Here is a 19,663-nt window from a genome sequence, read left to right on the forward strand (position 1 = left end):
AATAATGCTGCAATGAAATAGGAGTAATAATATTTCTTCAAGGTCCTGATTTCAGTTCTTTCTGGCAAATACCCAGAAATTGGATTGCTGGATCATATGGGGTAGTTCTATTTTGAATTTTTTTGGACCCTCCATACTGTTTTCCATAGTGGCTGCATTGCCACCAACAGTGTGCAAGGGTTCCAATCTCTACATCCTTACCAACACTTGTCTTTTGGTTTTTTGACCCTGACAGGTATGAGGTGATATCTCATTGTGGTTTTGACTTATATTTTCCTGATGACTAGTGACATTGAACCATTTTTTGTTTGTTTTTTGGCCTTTCACCACCCACTACGTGCTTTTTTTAAAAAAAAAATTATTGGAGTATAGTCGATTTACGATGTAGTGTTAGTTTCTGCTGTACAGCAAAGTGAATCAGTTACACATATATCCACTCTTTTTTAGATTCTTTTCCATATAGGTCATTACAGAGTATTGTGAAGAGTTCCCTGTGCTATACATCAGGTACTTATTAGTTATCTATTTTATATATAGTAGTGTGTATATGTCAATCCCAATCTCCCAATTTATCCCTCCCCCTCCAAACATTTTTATTACGTCTGTTGGCCATTTTGTATGTCTTCTTTGGAGAAATATCTATTCATGTCTTTAGTCTATTTTAAAAATTGGAATATTAATTTTTTTTACTATTGACTTGTAGGAGTTTCTTATTTATTTTGGAGATTAAACCTCCAGATGATTTGCAAATATTTTTCCCATTCCATAGGTTGCCTTTTTACTCTGTTGATTGTTTGCTTTGTTGTGCAGAAGCTTTTTAGTTTGATGTAACCTCATTTTTCTATTTTTGCTTTTGTTGCTTGTGCTTTAGGTGTCATATCAATTAAATCATTGTCAAGACTGATGTCATGACATTTCCCCTATATTTTCTTCTAGGAGTTTTAGTGTTTCACATCCTATATTTAAGTCTTTAGTCTATTTTGAGTGATTTTTTGTGTTTAATATGAGATAAGGTTTCAATTTTATTCTTTTGCATGTAGAGATCCAGTTTTCCCAACATGGTTTATTTAAGAGACTATCCTTTCTCCCTAGTATATTCTTGGCACCTTTGTTAAATATCAGTTGACTTTACATGCACGGATTTATTTCTGGGCTCTATTCTATTCTCCATTTGTTAAAAGTCTTTCTGCCAGTGCACTAGTGTTTTTATTACTGTAGCTTTGTAATATATTTTGAAATCATGGAGTGTGATGCTTCTAGCTATGTTCTTTCTCAAGGTTGATTTGACAATTTGTGGTCTTTTGTGCTTTCATATCAATTGTAGAATTGTTCTTTTCCTATTTCTGTAAACAATGCCATTAGTATTTTGATAGGGATTGAACTGAATTTGTAGATTGCTTTGTATTGTATGGACATTTTAACAATATTCTTCTGGTTCTTGAACATGAGATATCTTTCTGTGTATTTGTGTCTTCAATTTCTTTCATCAATGTCTTAATGTTTTCAGTGTAGAGATTTCTCACCTGCTTTGTTAAATGTATTTCTTAATATTTCATTGTTTTAATGCTATTATAAATTTGACTGATTTATTAATTTCTTTTTCACATAGTTTGTCATTAGTGTATAGAAATGAAACTGATTTGTGTATGTTGATTTTGTATCCTGTAACTTTACTGGATTGCTCAGTTCTAATCATTTGTGTGTGTGTGTGTGTGGTGGTGAGGATCTTTAGAGCTTTCTAGATACAGAATCATGTCTTCTGCAAACAGGGAAAATTTTACTTCTCCCTTTCTGATTTTAAATGCCTTTTATTTCTTTTTCTTCTCTAATTACTCTGGCTAGGACTTCCAATACTATATTGGACAGGATGACATCCTTACTTTGTTCCTGATATTAGAGGAAAAATTGTGGGAATTTATTACCCCTAGACCTGCCTTACAAGAAAATGGCTAAAGGGAGTTCTTCAAGTTGAAAGAAAAGAATGCTAAAAAGCAACATGATAAACTAACTATGTACTTTTAAAATAAGTACTAAGGCATTTTAAGACACTAAGACAGAGACCTATTTTATGCCCTCTATTATCTACCAAAACAGTATTAAACATTTCATCATTTTGTGTGTGTGTGCACTCCTTTCAGCCCTCTGCTTAAGAAATAGCAAAAGAAAGAGAAAACAAAGAAACAGAAAAGCTTCTGAGTATATTTGGACCCTAAGTGTTTTTTGCTTTTTATTTTTTAAAGTGGGGTGATGTGTTAGATATAAAAGACTTCCTTGCAATGGAGTTTCTCTAAGTGTGAAGGTCTTCAGGCCATTTTACCACATATTTTGGAACAGAAATCATTGGCAGGCATGACATCCAAACATAATTCCATAATTTTATTAAAGGATTGCTTAATGGACAGATTCCTTTCTATTTTTTGTAACAACATTAAAAAAAACTATCATGAATTTTGCTTCAGTTTCAGATTTTCATGTTATTTGCTTAATAGTTACAATTTGTTAAACATCTCTTTTTATATGGAGGAAGCATAAATAATAATTTCATGGTGAGTGTTAAAGAGCTTCTTGTCATTTAAAAATTCACCCAGGGGTTTCTGAGAACACCTATGTGTGTACCCAGTCATGATTCTGATAACCTGCTCTTGTCTTTCAGATTAAATGTGCAACTAGAAAATATGTTAATACCTTATTTTCTTCAATCTTATGACAGTTCTTTAAATCAATGGCCAAGTAATTGCCATTTTTAAGCCTATAGTTCAAGTAACCAGTTCTAATTATTTTTCTGAAAAAAATTGTTATACAAAGGAGGAGCGTTAAATATAATTATATAAATTATTTTCTTATGTGACTCAGCAGTTTAGGTAAAGGATTAACTCCATAACAGTGTCAAGCAATGTTTAGGAAATAGGCAACAATCTATCTCTTTTCCTATGGTAACTTTGGGTCAGAGATGCAGTACCAAAACTACCTCATGTCACGTTTTTCCTTTTCTATTTGAACTGTGTTTTGACAGTTCTTTTGCAATATTTTATGTCAATGCCCTTCATATTCAAAGGTGATGCCCGTTATAGTATTGCTTGCCTTATATATATTAGATAGGTGACCTTCAGGGCTTTTCATTTGGATTATATTTATTGTCAATTACCTAATTTACAAAAAAGAATGCCATTTTGGGGCCTATTGTTACTGACAAGTTTTTACTGGATATCAAGTCACTCCAGGTTATATAGAAGCTGCTCAGATCACCAATCTGCCTCACAGGTTTGAACTTGTATATAAGTGACTTTTGTGATTCTTATTTTTGTCTTGTAATAATATAAAAGAACCAGGGAAAATGTCACCAATACAAAGCTGTTATACATGTAGACCTTATACTTGGTGTATGGAAAGTTTACTTTGCAACCTCCTAGATTATTAAAGTCACTGTTTGGCTCTTAATGCTGTCAGCTGGATCTAATAAAGAACCTTGATGCCATTGTCAGGCACAAATCAATAATAATAATATTTGTAAAGTGTGCTAGGTTAAAATGAGAGAAAGTTTGTAACTAGTAGAAAATGTATTGTTTATATTATCTAATTACAGTAATAAAAATAGAATATAAAATATGAGATATCAAATTTTGAGTTTATATAAAACTTATAAATAATGTCTTTAAAACCGTCTCATTGTTGGACTTGAGCTTGAATTCCACGAACATAAAATATTTACACAAGATGCAGTGATTTTTAAAATATGTCCACAAATCCACTGATAGTCTTCCCTTCAAAAAGTGGAGCCTAATTCTCCTCCCCTTGTGGGGTGGACTTAGGGACTTAAATATAAAGAATAGAATATGGCAAAAGAGATATGTGACTCACAAGACTCATCACAGAAGATATTTTGTCCTGATCTGGGCTCTCTGTTAGATCACTTGTTCGGGAGAGAGTCAGCTGCCATGTCAGAAGAACACATATGTATACCAAGTAGTTATTTTGAAAGTCCCACAGCAAGGAACTGAGGCCTTCAGCCAACAGCCAGTAAGAAACTTAGACCTTTGTCAATAGTCATGTGAATGAGCAGACTTGGAATGGAATCCTCCAACTCTAGTCAAGCCTTTGGATGTCTGCAACCCTGGCTGACATCTTAGTTATAATATCATTAGGAAACTCTGAACCTCAGCCACCCAGCTAGGCTACTCTTGCATTTTTAACCCAAAGAAACTGAAATAATAAATGTCTATTGTTTTAAAGCCTTTATGTTTTAGAGTAATTTGTTAAGTAGCAATAGGTATTTAATATACCAAGTTTTAATGATAATCATTTTTAAGTCTTCATAGTCTCCAATAACAAGTAATTTATGCTGAATAACTGATAAAAATATAAAACTTTTTACAGTCATTCAGACATTTCCAATAGCTGAAAGATCTGTGAAATAATTTATTTTCCCATTTCTTTCATTGACAAGTATAACCTTGATTGTATGTGTGTGAAAATGTGAATGGACTTCAAATCTTATTGAATTTTTATATCATCATATTTAAAAATTATAATGAAACTCTAATTTACAGAAGAAAAGCCATTCTGCTTCTAGGAAGTATGTCATTAAAAATGTTTATCAACCAAAAATGGATTGAAGTATCTGATATATGTGTATAGTCAGCCCTCCATATCTGACATTTCCACATCCACAGGTTTAACCAACTCAATCTAAGATATTCAGAAAAAAATTTCCAGAAAGTTTGAAAAAACAAAACTTGAATTTGCTACTCACAGGCAACTATTTACATAGCATTTACCCTGTGTTAGGTATTTTAAGTAATCTATAGATGATGCAGGAGTATGTGCGTAGATTATATGCAAATACTACGCCGTTTTATGTAAGGGACATGAGCATCAACCCACTGTGGATATGGAGGGATGACTATAGTCTGGATTTGAGAGCCTCTACCCCAGATCAGCCACACCTTGGGCTATGTGCCATATTAAGCACCTATTTCATGAGTCTCTTGTCAATAGTAAATAGCACCACACACAGTAACTCACTGCTCAAGTACATTTTCAAGTGATAGAAAACCTCCTGAGCCCCCTTCTATTGCAATGACTGTAGAGTAGTGTCAGATCACACTCGCCTCCAAAGGCTCTAGATAAAATTTATGGCAAAGGGGTGCCTAGAGGCTGTAGTAACTCCACTCTCCACAAGGGTGATCAGTGTCTCTGGTCACTCCGTTATTCATTAACAGCTCACTAGTATGGCACATCACACCAGCTGGGGGGAACTGTGCTTAGAAATTCAGAAGAGAGGGTACTCCTTTTGTATTAGTTTTCTTGGGCTTCAATAATAAAATGTTACAGAATGGGGAGCTTAAACAACAGAAATGTATTTTCTCACAGTTCTGGAGGCTGGAAATCCAAGATCAGGGTGCTAGCATGGTCATTTTTAGTGAGGCCTCTCTCTCATTCTGCCTTGTACATGCCAGACATCTTGCTGTGTGCTCATGTGGCCATTTTAGTGTGTGTGCATGGAGAGGTGGAGAAAGCAAGCTGTTTGGTATCTCTTCTTTTAAGGACATTAATCTTATTAGATCAGGACCATTTTACTTGTTTTCTGCTCTGGTTTGTATATGTCTTCAGTTTTTGTTTCTCTGTTTCTTTTTTTTTTGATTATTCAAACACATTTTATAATCCATTTTAGTTTATCTGTTGGATTTTTCATTGAACCTCTTCACATTATATATTTATTTTCTCTAGGAATTATAATATAAATCCTTAATTTAGCACAATATACTTAATAGTGTACCACTTCACAGAGACTACAGAAAGGAGGAGCCTAAATGGCATGTGTGGTTGCATGAGTTGTGTATTTTATGTGCAGTGCTCTTTCATGATATAATTTTCATTAATAGTATGTGTTTTGGGTTATATTGTTGGCATTGCAAATGTTACATAATTCTCTGGATTCTGTTATAAGACTGTTGATCTTTTTTAAAACACACTCTTAAAAACTACTTGCTTTTGAACATTCTCCAGAGTCCTCAGGATTTTTTTGTTTTGTTTTGTTTTTTGCCAGATGTTAGCCAGATGTTAGGATCTTATTTCAACATACTATTTCTTTAAGCCTCAGTTCCTTTATCTGAAAATGGGGATAAAAACAGTACAGTACTAACCTCATAAGATTGGTAAGAGGACTAAATGAGATAATTTGTTTAAAGGACTCAGAACAATTTGACATATAGCAACCACTCAGTAAATATTAACTGTATAGTTATGATTGGTGATCAGTAATATCTTTCTTATGAGGTAATCAATATTAAAGTAAATGATAAATTGTAGTTGGAAGATTATATTAGGTAAGTAAACAAGTATAAAAGCATGCAAGGCTTTATAGGCCATGACAAGTAATTTGAATTTTATCATGAAGGCATATGGAAGCCATAGATCTTTAAAGACACAATTTCGAGAGATTATTGTGGCTTCATCACTGTGTGGGAAATTGTGTGTTGGGAAACGCAGAGACTACTTAAGAAGACATTGCAAATAGTCAAAGTAAGAGTTGATAGAAACCTGAATTAGGGTGATAGCAAGGAAATGGAGGAACAGAATCAGTTAATCTGAGCTATGTTTATGAGGTAAACTCTACAAGACTGATCGATAATATGAATAAGCTATTAGGTGTTATTTGTTGAGATAAAGGGCTGATCTTAGAGGGAATTAATTATTGGTAGCAAATGAGATCTTTTGAATGTGTTTTGAATGTGCCAAGTTTGAAAAATACCTATAAGACTTCCAAGTGGAAATGATAAATTTGAAAGTTGTCAGCATAGAGATTGATATTTAAAGCCATGAACGTGATTCACTCAGAAGAGAAAATAGAGATGGGAAGGGGACCTAGTATCAAGTCCTCAACAACTCCAGATATTTGGTGAAAAGAAAGACTCTGAAAACAAAACTAAGAAGAAGTCATCAGAAAGCTGGAAGAAAAATCAGGAGAGCTTTAGACAACATAGGGGAAAATAAAGAGATATCTTCAGGATATCAGGAGAACTTTAGAGAATCTGGAAATCAGAAAATATGAAAAAAAAAAGATTTCAAGGAGGAGAAATGATTAGCTGTGTTAAATGCCATTGAGAGTTCAAGAAAGATTAGAACAGAAAAAAAGTGTCCTTTGTATTTATCACCACAGAAGCTTTTGTTAGGGAGAGTTTCAACAGGTGGGTGAGTACAGTAGAGTTGAAATCCATATATAAATAAAAAAATGATAAATTGAAAAATTAGTAAAAGGTGAATAAAAGGACATAGTACAGGGAGATAACTGTCACAGTAGTTTTCACTCTAAAATCGAACAGGAAAAATGGAATGGTAGCTAGAGGGCAATGAGGGTCAAGGGAGTGGTGTTGTTCTTGCATTGGTGGTGGTAGAGGTGGTTATGGTAGTTTAAACATGATAAAGGAGAAAGTTAAGATAATTGCAGAAGTGAAGCTAAAGGGGGATGGGACCAAAGCACATGTAAAGAATTTGGCCTCTACTGAAAGAAGGGATGCTTCCTTCATTGTATCAGGGTAGAAGAAGATGCATGAATATACAGACAAGTTTATAAATTTGGTTATGGAAATATGAGAACATTTCCATCACTTGACTTCTGTTTTTACTATAATGAATGAGATGAATTATAAAGTCTTGAAACAAAATATACATACAAAGAAGGCTTTCCTGTATGTTCTGTGTTAACTGTCCAGTGGATGTTGAGGGGTGTATTAAAATGCTTTGCTGTATTTTCCCCACTCATTACTAAATTATGTGGCTATTTGAACACTATGCCATTGATGGAATTAAAGAGATAAGATAAACTCCTTGTTTTCCATATCAAATATAATGAAAAAAAACAATAACATATTGTTCTTACTCTTTGTCAGGCCCTGTTCTAATAATTATATATTATACCTTATCAGGCTTTTTTCATTTTATTAATTCACTTAATCCTGTTAGAACCCTATAAATTGGGTATTATTATCCACAGTTATCAGACTGAAGCCCAAAGAATTGAATAACTTGCCTACACTTAGTAAATAGTAGAACTAGATTCAAATCCAGCAAAATTGTCCCCAGATTTTAGGCTTTCACCACTATGCAAAGGACATTGATCTTGAGCAACAGATTCACTCTTCCATTCATCTACTCATCCATCCAACAAATATATTTATTGGCATTTACTATTTAGTTAAGCCCACTACCCCCCTAAAAAGAAAACCCTACTCTCTGCAAAATACTAAGAATGATGGATGAAAAAAAAAAAAGAAAAGTATAGTCCCTACCACTAAGGAAATTATATCTAGCTTGCTACTATGGCTAAGAATTACTACACAGAGCTTTAATATAAGTGAAATGTGTGGTAAATTCTATAAGGAAGGGAGTGATATGAGAATTTAAAAACTATCCACTCTTATTTAAAGAACAAAGAAAAGTGACATGTGAAGAGACCTTGAAAAATGCATAGAATTTGAACTTTTGTAAATAGGGAAAACAACATACTGGACAAAACTTTAAATAACAGAAGCAAAAGCCCAAAGATGGAAAGATGTGGCACATGTATAGGGGGAAAAAATGGAGCTCCTCTCCTATAATATAGGATCCTAAGCTTAAATGTAAAGGACCATGAAGGTTTTGTTTTCCTTTGTCTGGATAGAAGGCATGACATGATTAGAGTCCTAGTTTTAAAAGATTAATTGTATAGCAGTGAGTGATATCTTGAAGCAGAGAAGGAAACTGGGAGGTTTTTAAAAGTGCTAATGGGATTATGTTCAACCAACCACTGAGAAAAATGTCAATCATCAGCCAAAAAGTAATTATAGTTAGTATACACAATGAAGTACAGCTTCTATCTTCAAAGAGCCTCCAGTTTCACCAAGGAGGCAAGACTTACTTACATTAAACTATTAAGGGACAAACATATATATATTGGTAACTGTGATGTTGTGATTTATAACAAGAAAGATATATTTGGTCTTTGTCCCCAGTTCTGGCATAGAACTCCTGACACTTCCTAAATGATGAGAGCAGAGCAACAAAGACGTCTTTTGTTATGTTAGTGAGGTGACTTTTAGAACTCATCTAAGGATGGGGGCTGGTTTCCAGGGGAATCAACCACATGATTAGAGGGTTAGAACTTTCAATCCCAAACCTGACCTCTGGGGAGGGAAGAGTAGCTGGAGATTGCGTTCAGTTGTCAACGGCGAGTGATTTGGTCAATCACCCCTGTGTAATGAAGCCTCCATAAAACTCCAAAAGGACTGGGTGCAGAGACCTTCCAGATTGGTGAACACATGGAGATTCAGGGAGAGTGATGTGCTTAGAGAGAGAGCATGGAAGCTTCTCACCCTGTTCCAGTCCCTTGCCCTATGCATCTCTTCCCTCTGGTTGTTCCTAAGTTATATCCTTATATCCTAACAAACCAGTAATTTACTAAGTTAAATGTTTGTCTGAGCTCTGTGAGCTGCTCTAGCAAATTAATTGATACCAAGGAGAGGGTTGTTGGAACCTCCAATCTATAGCTGGTTGGTCAGAAGCACACATGATAAGATGGACTTGTTGCAGGAAATGGGGTGCAAGAGAATGGTCACATCCCAGGTCTTGGGCAAGTCCTTGGGACAGACCACCAAGTGAGGTTCCTTGGCTTTGCACAGGAAAGCATTCAAGAGCGAGCAGAAATAGAGTGAAAGCAGAATTATTCAGGGAGATACACACTCCATAGACAGAGTGTGGGCTGTCTCAGAAGGCGAGAGGCCCCAAGATATAGGGTTGTTAGCTTTATGGGCTGGGTAATTTCATAGGCTAACAAGTGGGAGGATTATTCCAACTAATTTGGGGAAGGGGCAGCGATTTCCAAGAATTAGGCCACTGCCCACTTTTTGGCCTTTTATGGTCAGCCTCGGTACTGTCATGGCACCTGTGGGAGTGACATTTAGCATGCTGATGTATTACAGTGAGCGTATAATGAGGCTCAAGATCTACTGGAAGTCGAATCTTAAGCCATCTTGGGCCTAGTAGGTTCTAACCAGTTTTTGTGTATCCTCAAGTACAGTGGCATTCTTTTAAAGGTTGTGCCCTGCCCCCTTCCCTCCTATCTCAGACTTGCAATTAGCATCCAAAGAGAGAAGGGAGAGGGCAGGCTGGTAGGACTGAGCTCTGAACCTGTGGGATCTGATCCTATCTTCAGGTAGGTAGTGTCAGAATTAAGTTGAATTGTAGGACACCCAGCTTGTGTCAGAGCATCGCTTGTTGTTATGAGAAAACTCCCTCACTCCACACAAACCAGAACCTTTAGGAACATTTTAGTGTTGCGTTTTCTATACCTGATATTTTATTCTTGGCCAGGTTTCCCATGTCAAGGTTTACACATAAAATTAAATTTACCCATAAGAGTACCTTTTCTAAGTAGTTGTTCCAGACCACACCCTGTTTACTCTAGACTTGAAATTCTGGCTTTAATCCCTCTGAGTCACTAGTGCCTTGCTTTGGACTCAAACTCTTAATGCTTATTTCTGGACACTTTGGCTTTCACTTGCTAGCCTTGTTTTTCTACTTTTCTCTAGGCTCTGCTTCCTTTTCTAATGTTAATATTCCTGTGGCCTCAAGTGAAAATTCTCCCTGTTCACTTCTTTCCTACTGCCTGACTAGCCCACAGGTTCTGCCCTTCTTCATGGCCACCTTAACATCCATAAATATTCCACCATCAGATTTGGCATTATGACATATAAAAACTTTAAGAGAGTCTTCTATTAGAAGATTAAAAGATTAGAAAAGATGAAACCCTCATAGACTAGAGTTAGCAGAGATTCATTTTCAGTAGAGAGAGGGAATCAGTCAAACACAGGAAACATCTGTTCTGAAGATTAATAAGCATTCTTTTTTTACCTGTATTTGCCACCTGATCCTAAATTCATCAACTGGTTTGTCAGAAAATAAATAATGAACAACAATGTGATTCAGGTTTTTATATTGGATAGCTTGGCTCTGATAACAAATAAACCCAGAAACATATATTGATCAAATATAATTACCTTTTATTTCTGGCTTCCATAAGAGTCCAAGCTGGATAATCCTGGTCAGTGAGTACTTTTCCAAGCAGTGATTCAGGGAGCTAGAGTCCCTCTACCGTGTAGATCTACCATCTTCTAACACTTTATCCTAATCTCTGTGCAGTGGGTCAGAAGAAGAAAGAAAATATAGAGGAAGCACATTTGTTTCTTAATAGCCTTGGACCAGAAATGACACATATAACTTTTGCTGACACTGTCCTAGAGAAGACTTAGTCTCACAGCCACACATAATAGCAAGGGAGGCTGAGAGATTTCATTTCTTTGAGTATCCAATGAAGGGAAAAACAATTTTTAAGGCAGCTATTAGTTTCCACCAGAGTTAAGAAAAATAAGGTAAAATGAATTACAAAGTCCTTTGCAAATATGAGATAATAATAACTATATGTAAAAATAATACATATGATTAAGTAATAAGTATAAGGTAAAATGTTGCTATTGAGTCAGTGCAAGTTAAATAATTGTGAGAGATAATAAAGGAAATATAGGAATCAGTACATTTCTTTGTTAAAATATTCCAATAGTGATTTTTTAATCACGATTAAATCACAAATTGAAAAGGAATATCGGTTGGGAAAAATGCCCCTTAATAAAGTAAATAACAGGTTCTTGTCAATTTTATTAATGTGGCTTTCAAAACAATTGGGACAAAATAAACTGTGCTTAACACTTGTATAATGGATTATATTTGTCTTCTGTGTGATGTAGGTCAGAAAGAGTCTGAAGATAAAATTGAGGATGAAGAATTGGATGTCAGTTTTCGGATATCAGTGTTCAAACTACCAATACATACTTCAGATTCACTGAGGTATGCTGCATTATTGAAAGCAAAAGAACAAGATTCTTTTCCTATGTATACCCAGCCACTTTCTACCACTCATCAAAAACCAATAATTAAAATAAAAGACATGCTGTTGGAGAAGAGTGTATGAAGAGAGTTTTTTACAACACAAAGAACTGGTATGAAACTCCAAGCACTTTATGATATTGATAAATATTGCTCAGAACAAAAGAAGCAGGCAAGCTATAAAAGTAAAGTAACAGCTGTAAGCATGGCACAAGTGGCCCAAGAACGAGTTAGATTAACTATTCAAGAAAATTTAAATAAGAAAATATATGCTACGCATAAACTAACTGCAAGAGATAATAAGACCATTCAGAATGGTTTACAATGACTTTGGCAGGACAGATCCAACTTGAGAAAGTTAAAGAGAGGAGAGTTCTGTTTCTGGAAGGAAAAAAACAAAAGGCTAAAGACCGTTTATTAATTCAAAACTTAAATAATGAGCGCACTCTTTTGACCAAAGAAATGACTAAAATTGACAGATTGAAGAAGAAGCAGGCTGTCTTAAAAGAGAAGAGCCTAAGTGTTCAGCAAAAACTGGCAACTGAAAAATATCAAAAGGATTTACTTAAACAAATGAAGGAAAGTAGGTAGGTACAGTTTTGATATAATAGAAGCTTTTAAGTTGTTGGGGAGGAAAAAATTTTCCTCTGCCTTCTAGGTTCTCTTGGCTGGTTTAAGTACTAAATTTATGTGAGATAGATTAACAGGAGAAAATCAAACAACAGTTTAATAACATCTACACGTGGGAGAGACCAGGAAAACTGAGTAACTCCCCCAAGTAGCTGGTATCACCTTAAATACCATCTTCAGCTAAAGACAGAAGGAGGTGTTGAGGACGGAGAACCAATTATGAGAGGTTACCAAGAAAAGCACAGTAAACAAGGGTAAGGTCATACAGATCTGTCACTGTCTTCTCCATCCAGTTTCTAGAGGTTTGGTCATCTTCCTCTTCCTCAGCTTATAGAGTTGTAAAATAGCTCAAAGAGATGAAAAGACACAGATAATTCTAAAGGGCACACCAAACAGGACCCCCAGGAATTTTTTTTTACCCTTTTTTACCCTTGTGTGTCTTTCACAGTTTTTTTTTTTTTTTTTTCTGATATTCGATTGAAGCTTATCAGCCACAGTTTTATCCTGGTTATATTTTAAGTGATCAAACTGTGAATACGTATGTTTAAGGCTTATCTAGAAATACTTAAAGATCATTATAACTGCTTATTTCATTTACATTTTTAAATGCTATTTTTTAAAAAAGTAGTCTGTACTAGAAAGGAGTGTAAAATAAGAAGAAAGCATTTGTCTTTTCCTAGCTATAAGCAAATTTAAAACTATTTACTGAGGTACTTTATATAATACCTTTTTAAGTATGAAAAAAATATTTTTCTCCTCCAAAATTTAAAAACATTTTCCTTAATGTATCCTTTGTGTGTGTGTGTGTGAGAGAGAGAGAGAGAGAGAGAGAGAGAGAGAGAGAGAGAGAGAAAGATTTTGAAAATATTTTTTTATAATTTAATAGAAAATATATTTTGGAAAAGAGAATGAAAGCTAGTCTGGTATACCAAAATGTAACTCTAGCACAAATCAATGTTAAAGAAAATATAAACAGCTTAGTTTTTTTACAGCAAATTGAATGTCTGGCCATCATTAATCTGTAGAGGATACAGAGTCAAGTGAGCTTCCTAATGTGTATTAACTGAATTATCTTCTCTTATAAGCTCCTGCAAAGATATTATCCTTGAGAGTACACAGGAATGAGGCAATGTTCTGGTTATGTCAATAATGTGTCCTAAAAGGCATTACTGAGTTTTATTATAAATGTTTTCAAATAAAGATTATCAATGTGCAGAAAAGAGCTGTGACTCAAAAAAAATAAAATCTGTCTAGAGACTTCAGAAGTTTCTCAGTTCTTTTTCTGCCAATTGATTCTTCATTATCGTATCAAACACTTCACCTAAAAGCATTCTGGTGAATCTCAATAACTAGTGAAGTCATTACTGAGAATATAACTTCCTGATCCTGCTCTGGAATGAGGAAAAATGAATGAAGAAAGGGGAACCATAAAGCTCTAGTTTAGGAAATTGATAAAAAACCCATAGGAGTGTTTAAGAATGAATTAAAAATAGACTTTAAAATGAAAGAATTTCTATATCAGGTAAAAGTTGGTCATAAGTTTCCCCAAATATTCTTGTCCCTACTCGAAAAAAGTGATGACACTGCTCAGGGCAGAACAGCATCGTGTACATTTTGAAGTAGAGTATCATTTAGCTTGGAAGATCTGGCACCTAAGGCAGTTATCCAATTACATCATCTTCTTCTTGTCCTTATTTTTGTCATCAATTGACCTTCTTGATTACCCTCTCATTCCCTGTGGTCTTTATATCCTGATATATAAAGCTTTTCTTTAATCAGCTTCTGCCGTTATCACTGTTAACTTCCAAATTCATAAGAACAACTCTCCCAATTGCCTAACCTAACCTAAACATTTTTGGACCCCAGCACCCTTTAAACTCATTTCCATAGACATATAAATGCCACCTCATCACTTGGAACTGCACCACCTCTTAAATTTTAAACTCATATATTTACTTATGGCTAAAATCTTTATCTTTTCAACTCTTTTCTTCCTTTACTTTCACCACATGTATTCTTCAAATATATTGTGACACTCATCCCTCAAATAACCTTTCTTATAGACTTTCTAGTGTAGCTTCCAGGGTTCTCTAATTCGATTATTCTTTTTTCCATTTCACCCAGTGTCTCTGATGTCTTTTTCTTTCATTGCCTCCACCATGCTAACCGCCTCAGCCCCTACCTTGGAACAATCCAATTATCTATCTTCATTTTTTGTATTCAGGTAAAAATGGCTAGAAGGCATCAGTGACTTGTAGATTTATGCTGATATCAATTCCATGGCCTCCAACTTTAGCTGTTCCCTCAGGTGCCTGCTCTTTCTCCCATTACCTACAGAAGTGATTTTAAACCTCATCAACTATAGAGCTTCCTATGCACATACCACCTCTGACCTTTCCTTCTCAACAAGTCACTCTGTCACAAAGGAATTTTAGGCCTTCAAGCTTGAATTTGTTCAATTTTCCAATTCCCTATCTATAAAATTCTACATATCCTATATTTATCCTCATTTCCTTTTCTACTGTCTCAGGATTAGGTTCCCATTTTCGTGTTAAGAGCTAATAATCCCTCTGTTTTTGCTTAGTAAGCCTGGAAGTGGGTAATGCAAGACCTCTGTGCTAGGCAGAATTATGGCCCCCAAGAAGATACCATGCCCTGATCCCTAGGACTAAGAATAGGATAAGAGATGGTGGGGGAGGGGAAATTTCTCCTCTTTCCCCTATTAGTTCTTTTGGCTGGCAAGTAAAATAGCATAAGGCAGATTAACAGGAGAAAATCAAATTTATTACATGTGCAAAGGGAATCCGTATAAGTATGAAGTATTACAAAGTCAGCAAGGCATGGTAAGGTATATATATACTCTGGACTAAGGAGAAGAAGGTAGGGGTCTGAGGCTTCAAGGGGAAGTAAGGTTATTCACAGGAAGAACAAAAATTGTTAATATTTGGTAAAAGCATGTTTGCTGGGCCATCCTAAGACAATGAGGCACTTTGATTAAATGGGCTTTGCTAGGTTCCTCCCTGTCTACAATGCCTAATACTTTACTATAGTAACTATGGTGACAGCTTGTTCCTGGGACAGGCCCCCTATTTTAATTTCATTTAGGCAGTAAGGGGGAAGTTCAAAGGTTCTTTTGGGCCTGGATTGTTTTTAGCTCAAAATAATTCACATACTAGAGTGGCATATCTTCGGGAAGCCTGCCCTTTTCCCCATCAATACTACACTCATGGATATGCTACCTTACATGGCAAAGGGACTCTGCACATGTAATTGAGGGTTGACCTTAAAATAGGAAGATTATTCTGGATTATTCAGATAGGAGCAGCATATTGCATGAGCCTTGAAATGCAGAGACAGGAGAGAAAGTCAGAGGAAGTCAAAGTAGGAGAAAGACTTGACATGACACGGCTGACCTAAAGATGAAGGGAGCCATGTAGAAAGAATGAGAAGGAAATGAATTCTGACAACAACCAGCAATCTTGGAAAGAGGACCTCAAGACCTGGATGAGAACTGTGGCCCTGGCTGACACCTTGATTTCAGTCTTGTGAGAACACAAGCAGAAAATCCAGCTGAGCCATGCTGTGCCTGGACTTCTGACCCATGGAAATTATGAGATAATACATGGTAGTTGTTGTAAGCCAATACATTTTATAGTAGTTTGTTTTATAGCAATAGGAAAATACAGACTCTTTTTTTCTCCTTTCTTACGATTGCTTTGGTTATTCCAGGACCTTTGCATTTCCATGTACAATTAGCTTTTAAAACATTCAAATTACCTAAAGTTAATACATTTAAAATAAATGGTAATCTAAATTTAATCACATCTATATTTAAAACAAATTTAAATGTTAATTTCTACCCAAAAAGCTCTTTGCATATTAATTTGGGGAGAACTGACATCTTAGTAATATTGTCTTCCAATCCTTGAACACGATATAACTCTCCATTAATTTAAATTTTCTTTAACTTTTTTCAGCAATATTTTATCATATTCAGGTATAGGCCTTGCATGTTTTTTTATTAAACTTATGTCAAAGTATTTATTTTTTGATGGTATAGTAAATGGAATTTCTTAATTTCATTTTCCAGTTGTTCGATTCTGGTATATATAAATATTGATATAGTAGATTATTATGTTTTTCACTCTTCAATTCTTTTAAATAGTTTGTTTTTTACATTTTGTCCAAGTTTATAATTGTTTTCTGTAGGAGGGCTATTTCAATAAATGTTTTAGACTGAATTAGTACCATTAATTAATTACATGTGCAAGGTCTATTTTTCTGTGACTTCTACTCTGTTGCATGTCCAGACATGACTACTCTCCAGAACTCCTATTTCAAAAGAGTTGTAGCTAATTTTCATTGAGTGATTATTAAATACCAGCCTTCCTCTCAGGATTTTAAATGTATTAGCTCATTTACTCCCTACTAAACCCTATGAGTTGGATTGTCCCTTCTTAAAGGTGAAAAAATGATGCATGTAGAGCTTAAATAACTTGTCCAAAAATCAATCAGTAAGTTGCAGATCTGGATTTCAAATCCAAGCAGAATGGTTTCACTATGTGTACTCCTAACCATAAGCCATTGTTTCTTTGTATTCAACTCCCTAGGCATTTCCATATAGATAGCCAGGCTCTTTAAACTCAGTATTACCAAAATAGAATTCTAATCTTCCCATCTGGCTGCTCTTAAGTTTTCTATCCTGATGAATGCCACTGTTATCCATACAATAAAGTAAATTATTAAATGTTAGGTACTCTTCTAAGGATTTTAAATGTATTAACTCATTTAGTCCTTTACAAAACCCCATGAGTTGAATTATTTCCTTTTTAAAGATGAAGAAAATGCGATAGAGAGAACTTAAGTAACTTGTCCAAAATCACATAGTCAATAAGTTGCAGACTTTCTAGACTTAGGACTCTCTTCTACTCCCTAAGTCCACATTTCTGAGGATACTTAAATACAAATAAATATATGTATTTCATTTATATGTTCATATACCTTTATCTCTCTTTACTTTCTATAAGCTTCTCAAAATTATATCATGTCTTATTTATCTTTATGTTTCCAGGATCTAGGGATAGTGCCAAGCATTATAATACATAACTCTTGAATGAATGAGGATGAATGAATGAATTTTCCTAAGTCCCATGACATTTCTCAGGTTTGCCAGAGTAACCTGGTTCACCTTTCTCTAACTTAGTAAGAGTCTGCTAGGGCTACCATAACAAAATACCACAGACTGGGTAACCTAAGCAACAGAAATTTGTCTTCTCAAGTTCTGGAGACTAGAAGTCCAAGATGAAGGTGTTGTCAGGTTTGGTTTCCCCTGAGGCCTCTCTCCTTGGTTTGAAGATGCCTGCCTTCTCACTGTATCCTCACATGGCCTTTGTTCTGTGTATACACATCCTGGTGTTCCTTCGTCTTCTCATAAGGACACCTCTAAAAAGCCTTTCTCCAAATACAGTCACATTCTAAGATACTGTGGGTTAGGATTTGAACATATGAATTTGTGGAGGTCATAGTTCAGTCCATAGTAGAGTCCTAAGAGCTTGGATTTAGTGAGGCTTAAGTAAAAGTTCTGCAAATCATGGCAAAGTTTGGTTAGATGCCTCTTTGGGACTCTAAGCCAGCATTTGTAAAAATTCTCAGTTATAGCTAATAGAAAACCTAGAAATATTAGCCCAAGATGAATATTATTTAATGATATAGTAATATTTTAAGCAATAAGTTGAGTTCTGTCTTTTGCCCATATTTTATATATCTATTTTGAAGACATTTAATTATCATTAACAATTAGATTGATTGTTACGGTTTTAGTCATTTAAAAGTATCTCATTCTGTTACCTTACTTTTTTCTTCTTAGGGCTCAAGAAATATATAAAAGACACTGTGAAGAAAAGTTTGTTAATGATATGATTGCCTTTCAAAAAGCTTGTGAAAGATTTCAAGATGCTAAAACAAAAGCTGCAATTGTGAAAAAGAATTTAATCCTTAAAGTTCCTGATGGAATGACAAAGTGAACCAATGCCAGATCACATTCTATGGTCATTTTGAATTATAGCCATTATTTTTAGTTAAAGGACTTTGAAATAATACTATAAAAGAAGAAGTACTCTATGTCACAAGATGGATTTGTATGTAAATCTTCTAAAAATATAAAGAGTGATTAAAATGTTTCTAGATCATAATTTAACTTAAATCAGGTTCAGTTGGCTCACCTAAAGGTTCCTTACATATCCAGGTATCCAAGGAACAATGAAAAGTGATTTAATTTATTGCAGGAAATACTGCAAAGGCATTGCTTGTATTGCTTCTTATCCTGAGTACAGTAATTTGTAAGCCATTCTCAGTTTCTCTGGCAACCTTAGAATAGTAATTTTGGCCCCAGCTGTTGACTTTTATTAAGACACTGTGTTCTTTGATTAGTTTCTTTGTCTGCTTTCATATATTTAATTATATTTCCTGTTTATTTTGTTAAAACAATTTCTTTTTTCAAAATAAAAGTTTCACCATTATATTGGTGACTCATGTTCTTATAAAAATTCAGAAAATATAAATTGTAAAAGGGAAATTAAACATTCTTATTAACTTCCTAGAAGATTGTAAGATTTTTGTATATTTACTTTCAATGTGTTTGCCTTTGCATATATGGGGGGCAGAGAGGAGAAATAGAGACAGAAAGGATGCATGTAATTGAGTAATTGTGATCATAAAGTATTCAGAAATGGTATATATTCATTTTAAGTCTATTTGATACATATTCATGGTGTAGAATTTAAAAAATAAAGAATATAAAAAGATATAAAAATTCTTTGTAAAATTTTAGTCGACTTTCAATAGTATTTTCAATCTAGAAAGATAAATGTCTCACTTATTATGACATTGCTCACTTAATACAATGTAACTAATGCCATTCAAAATTTCTCTTTAATACTCATCAGTTATATATTCAAGTTTTTAAGTGTTTCTTTTTAAAATTCTCTAATTTTATTAGTCTATGGTAAATTTCCAAAAATTAAATATTTTACAACAGCAGTTGTTCATTGTGCTTCTATGCTGGACTGCTAAAAAATGCTAGTAGCATTTTCCTCATGTTCTGTAAAATAATAGCTGT

At 34.5% G+C, this 19,663-nt stretch overlaps 1 protein-coding gene across 1 annotated transcript in view; it reads left to right on the plus strand.

Annotated features, from left to right (window-relative positions):
- The window catches only part of LRRIQ3 (leucine rich repeats and IQ motif containing 3), a gene marked incomplete at its 5' end in the record, with an annotated part of 160,098 nt that extends 140,646 nt beyond the window's left edge, over positions 1-19,452 (plus strand). Inside the window, 4 exon segments of the mRNA XM_081214271.1 lie at positions 11,778-11,998; positions 12,002-12,239; positions 12,242-12,503; positions 18,413-19,452. Of these exon segments, the coding sequence (XP_081070397.1) occupies positions 11,778-11,998; positions 12,002-12,239; positions 12,242-12,503; positions 18,413-18,569 (878 nt within the window). The 3' untranslated portion in view covers positions 18,570-19,452.
- Between the last annotated feature and the right edge of the window lie 211 nt (positions 19,453-19,663).

Source organism: Mesoplodon bidens, assembly GCF_964165515.1.
Source record: "Mesoplodon bidens genome assembly, chromosome: 2".
NCBI lineage: Eukaryota > Metazoa > Chordata > Mammalia > Artiodactyla > Ziphiidae > Mesoplodon > Mesoplodon bidens.